This window comes from Cyprinodon tularosa, unplaced genomic scaffold (genome assembly GCF_016077235.1).
Source record: "Cyprinodon tularosa strain WSP-4 unplaced genomic scaffold, ASM1607723v1 ctg77, whole genome shotgun sequence".
Classification (NCBI taxonomy): Eukaryota; Metazoa; Chordata; class Actinopteri; order Cyprinodontiformes; family Cyprinodontidae; genus Cyprinodon; species Cyprinodon tularosa.
The window spans coordinates 199,925-205,533 of record NW_024039529.1 but is presented as its reverse complement, the minus strand read 5'-3'; the positions used below and the strand labels follow the sequence as shown (position 1 = coordinate 205,533).

At 35.7% G+C, this 5,609-nt stretch overlaps 1 protein-coding gene across 2 annotated transcripts; it reads right to left on the bottom strand.

Annotated features, from left to right (window-relative positions):
* Positions 1 to 1,860: 1,860 nt before the first annotated feature.
* LOC119773598 (gonadotropin subunit beta-1-like) lies at positions 1,861 to 4,138 on the bottom strand. 2 transcript variants are annotated; one of them, XM_038270651.1, is made up of 3 exons: positions 4,075 to 4,138; positions 2,380 to 2,557; positions 1,861 to 2,083 (listed from the first exon to the last, which is right to left on the bottom strand). In XM_038270651.1, the coding sequence occupies exons 2-3, from the start codon at positions 2,527 to 2,529 to the stop codon at positions 1,886 to 1,888; spliced, it is 348 nt and encodes a 115-aa protein (XP_038126579.1). In that variant the 5' UTR covers positions 2,530 to 2,557; positions 4,075 to 4,138; the 3' UTR covers positions 1,861 to 1,885. The 2 variants fall into 2 exon arrangements, with proteins under 2 accessions (XP_038126579.1, XP_038126578.1); XM_038270650.1 differs by lacking the exon at positions 4,075 to 4,138 and having other exon boundaries at positions 2,380 to 2,617.
* Positions 4,139 to 5,609: the final 1,471 nt, after the last annotated feature.

The following is a 5,609-nucleotide window of genomic DNA, read 5'->3' as shown; positions in this document are numbered from 1 at the left end:
ACAGAGATCGAATTCCAACTTTACCTCCAGGGCTTTGAATAAGTTAGTTTAATTTAATGAAAGAAGGGTAAACACTGGGAGGCATATTTTGAGCTTTAAAACCCACTCTCTAGCAATAATTAAACCAAATAAATAAAACAATTTAATAACACTTTATTTTTTTACCATATATATTTTAAGGGAAAGGTCAATATCTATACTTGCTGAATTTCTCTTTAGCTTTGGTCAGCTTTTTTCTGCAGGCTCTCCAGCGTCAGTCTCAACAAATAAACAAAACTAAACAAAGAAGATTCAAATGATGCAGACTTGCTTATGCAACCTTTTTATCCTCTCCCGATCTCCACTTTTGTGCAAATATTGACTGCAGTCATCACTACACTTCCAATATGCTGTACACTTGTGTGTTCAAAAATTTGTTGATTTCATCACTTGTTGGATAAAAGAAAAGCGGTGTCCTTAAAGGTTATATAATATAAGTAAATACTGAGTGTTAAACGGTATTAGAATTTAAACCTTAAGAAAAGTGTCTGTACCATGATTCTGCCACCACCATGCTTCACTCATGTTTGCATCTGGCATCAGTATCTCTATACATTCAGAAACATGTCTAGCATTCGTGGTACTTGCAGATTTCCCTTCATAAGTTGTAAATCCCTGCAGCTATTTAAGAGTTTCCATGCAACTCTTATTGCTCTGCCTGTTGGCTTTGGTTTACCTTCATGTCTGTCTGAGTTTTAGTCAAAATATATAGCAGTGAATTGCATTTACTCTCTCTGCACATGTGGATCTTTGATATCCATTTACCTACATGTTCACCTACATCTCTGATGAACTTTGAGGTTTTACTGTCACAAAATGCAAACAATTTAAAGCATATGGACACCTTTTCAAGACACTGTATTTGCCTCCCTCACAGTGACCGGTTGTATTTGCCACACCTTTCCAATCAACATTGAGTTAGCATCATGCTGAATTAAAACAACCAATCCTAAATGCATGACATAAAACAAGCTCTAAACATGCTGCCACACATAGATTAGATGTTAATGGGTATTATTGGTCTCAAACATAAAGCTGTAGTACATAAATAGCTTCACTAAACTTTAACAGTGTCAAATGTCTAACAAATACCCCACTTGCTTTAATCTAAATCAGTTTTAGGATGATCCAAAATGTTGTTGGGAATAAAAAGGTATTTATGGTCTTGAAATTTAAGCAAAATATTCCAAACTTAATAGAAGTTATGAACTCTCCTGCTGACACATGAAAACATGTAAAAACTCAATAAGGCCACAGTGTAAATAATCCAACCGCTTTATTCATCACTTCATAAAAAAACATCTCATAATATTTACTTATCTTAAACTTTTAGAGTTGTAACTGGCTCTATTATGTTACACTGAATAAAAAATTTGCTTATTTTCTGCAAAGCATAAAAATCTACCAAAGCAGTGTTATCTCCCAGAGACTGTCTGAGCTGATGTATTTAATTTATTTCTTTATTTTTGCTTACTAAGCTTTTTCTGCATTAGCGGTGCCCCTGGAGGAGGGTCAGGGAAGAACAGTCTTTGAGAAATATTGCAGGCCGTTTATTTTCATTTCCACTTGTCAAAAAGAGGCAAGCCTTTTTCTATTTTCTCTTGTACCATTTTCCCAGAATGAAAAACTGACCAGCAGAATTACTGTACTTTCAGGATCGGTCACCTTGTTCGAGAGAAAAAGGTGAAAGCGCAGGTTGGATGTTTAATATCTTCTCTCTGATGATGACAAAGCACCAGGTCAGTCACTCTGGTTTAGGGAACTTTAAAACCATAAAGAAAAAATAAACAGAAAAACGAGCAGTATCTTGTTTTATTTCAGTGTCAGGCAAAGAGACACACAGATTTTAAATGCATGTTTCCATGGGTGAGTAAACGCGGCTACATTCTGTGTCTTCTATGTTGCATGTAGTACAATTGCATTTTGTGGCCACAGGGTAGACGATGCTTTCCTGACATCCGTCGACGTGTTTCTCTGCGTAGGTCCACTCCCCATTGCAGATCTCATGCTCAGGTGCCACATGATTGATTTCAATGGCAGAGTCCTGTCACCATTAACAACAGGGAGTAAAGACTGAATATTTAAACACAGTTCAGTGGGATTTATTGTTTAAGATTTTTTGAATTGACAGAAAAAGTCATAAATAATTTTTTTTATTACTACAGTAAGTTGGCCCCCCCCCCCCCCCCCCCCTATGAAATATCACCAGAGTCTAGTTCAGCAAAGTTACAACCTAAAGGTGAATAACTCTGACCTTAATATTTTCCTAATGATTGCATCTAACTGGTATGAATGTAACTCAGAAGCTTCACATGTTTTATAGCTTGAATCATTCTTTACCTTGTTGTAGCACAGCCCTTCGCACATTTTTGTTTGGACGCACACCGTCTGGTTGCATCCCTTCACTGGGATGCCGACGTTTCTCAGGTAGCAGCTGAAGCATCCCATTTTTGCCAGAGACAGTACCACCGCCATGACAACCAACTGCATCCTCTGCCAGGTGTTGCACAGATGCCTGCTGCAGGAGCAGAGGAGGTCCTGCATGAGATGCTTTCAACTGGGCCAGAGATTCATACATTACAAAACTGAAAAAGGAACAGAAGCATCCTTTGTCTGACTTTTTAAAAACTTTATGGATTTTTACTTCCTGAAGGGATATCAATCAATAAATAAATGAAAACATTTGTTCCTTGCTGTGTCGTATGTTGCAGCATCGGAGGGACCTGAATGTGGCCCTTTGTTTAAAATTACTAAATGTTGAGAAAAGAATAATCCAAGAGGAAAGTTTTAGCTTTGCTTAAATATTATAATGTATATCAGCATATCATAAAAAAATAAAAATAAAAAAATAGTTAAGATGCAGCAAAAAAGTAACATTTCTTATAAATAAACAATGAATATTTAAAATATATTCTAAATTAATTTAAAGCTATATTCTCTCCAGAACACAGAAATGGCCTTAAAAGGAACTTTTGTCAGAGAAAACAACAAGGTAGGATTACATTGCTCTAAACCTACTTCACATGTAAATGTACCCATCATTGCACCTCACTGTGGTCCGAATAGTTTTTGATTCGGACCACTCAGTGTTTGAACCTTTGGTTCATCCTTCAGTTTCCCTGCTTAGCGAGGTTGTTGTTAAAGGAGTTCATATATAACCCAAAATGCCCAAACCAAATGCCAGAATAGTATTCTGGCATTTGGTTTGGGGGCCAAACCCAAAGATTATCAGTGAGAACACATGGCCGTCTCCTCGAAAACCACTTGGAGTTAATCCTATTTTAAGAATTTTTAATGATAAATAGAAATTATCTGCATTTAACTACTTTTATACTCATTTTTGTTTGGACTTCTTAGCAACAAACTGAAATCTAATTCAATAAAGATGGACTCACTGTAAAAAAAAAAAAAAGGATTCAATCACCATTTTTTTGGCTGTTTTTATTTAAGAATATAAGGAAAATATGAGGTGATCTGTCAAATTGAACTATTTTCGAAAGCTTGTGCTTCCTGTGCTTTCAAGAAAAATATTCATGAATACAGACAAAACTGACCTCTGTATTAACCAATAATAACAATAATAATAATAACAAATAAATTTGCATTGGCTGTAGGGGATGATAAGATTCATGAACCTTTAAAATGGGAGTGAAAATGTTTTCTCATTATGGGCTTCTAAATTTTCCACTGAAGAACTGCAATTAAACTGGATGTTTAAATAAAAAGAACAGATAACTGATAAGTAAAAAGAATCAATTAGTTGAACAATATTTTTTCTTGGAAACCCATATTACCTCCTATAAACTCACCATATTAAATTAAATCTGTAAAACATGTTTTGGTAGATTTTTTTTTGTTATTTGTGGAGAAATGTTTAGTTTGAAATATAAACTAACGAGAAAGCAACTTTTTCCAAAGGTTCTCCAGCAAAAAGTTGTATAATTATTGCAAATCAAAGTCAGCTGTGTCTGTTATCGCGGAAACACAACATTTTCAAATACATTCATTTTAAACCTGCATTAACAGAGAACTTACCTGTAAATCAGTTTTAGTTCCTCTAAATTCAGAATAAGATGTCTCCTCTGACTACCACCCCTAACAGGTCTGCTGCTTCTCACCATCTCTGTCTGCTTAAATATCAACACTCATAATCCTTCTAATCTTCTCAGCCTTGGTTTACTTCTATGTTTTCTACCTGTTTAAGCTCAAGTTGGATACACATCATTTTTCCATCAGCAGTCCAGGGATGGCGTGCAGCTCCGAACCTTTCCTCCCACACACAGGGATGGATGAGTGGGTTTCTTCACAAATCTTGTTTAGATTAGATGGTTAAAAAGGCTCAGATGAAGAGCAGAAACATCGAAACACAACCTCCCACACAGTGCGATGGAAAATGTTGATATGAGAGGTAGTAATTAACTTGCTCTATACTACATTTATTGCTGATCATGTTATTTAGCTTCTCTGTACCTAAATATGTAGAATGTGGAACATTATGTCCATCTTTCTTTGGACCATCCATCTTAGTTGACATATTGACGTAATTGCACGTAACTGGTATTAAACAAATTAGCTGTATTTAGCTTAATTATGATGTGTTTATGAGGAAAAGCGTCTTAAAATGTGTGATAATAAATCAAAATAAAAGTGGCCTCACTGACAAATATTTTATTTTTAGTCTTAGCAAAGAAGTATTTTAGTAAAGTAACTGCTGATCGACATTATTGACCCAAATTAAACCATATTTCCAGCTAACAATGAGAATAATAAAAATGAGTTCTACAGTGGACAAAAGTAAAAGGTAATCTTAGCAAACAACAACGCCTGCTCTTTACACTATGGAAATACTTCTTAAAAGCAAAAAAAAGAAATTATTTAATTAAGAAACATTTCTAGATTCATTTAAGATACATGGATATTTGATCAAATTACATCTTAAGACATTTAAATATATGATGAGAACTATCTTTCAGTTTGAAATTACGTTCTGGGCTGCTCAGTGGCGCAGTGAAGGTTGCGAATTCGATTCCCGGCCAGGGGTTTTTCTGATAGGAGTTTGCATGTTCTGCGTGGGTTCTCTCCGGGTACTCCAGCTTCCTCTCACAGTCCAAATACATGACTGTTAGGTTAATTGGCTTTTCTAAATTCTCCTTAGGTGTGAGTGAATGCGTGAATGGTAGTTTGTCCTATTTGTCTCTGTGATGGACTGGCGACCTGTCCAGGCTGTACCCCGCCTTTCAACTGTAGACAGCTGGAGATAGGCACCAGCACCCCTCGCGACCCACTTGGGATTAAGCATGTCTGAAAATGGATGGATGTAAATTACACTTCCAAAATAACCTTCAACAGGTATTTCAGGATGTTTATACATGTATGTAAACAAGCTTTTCGGGTTTAATTCAGATTATTTAAATGGCACCAATTCAATATATCTCATCTCAAAACAATTTATTAAGAAAATTCAAACAGATTGGTTAAAGTCTTTTCTATTTACGGAACTCAGGAGATTGGGGTTCACAAACAGGATCTTAGCGTAGGTACCTGAGGAATCCAGGTGCTGAAGGATGTAG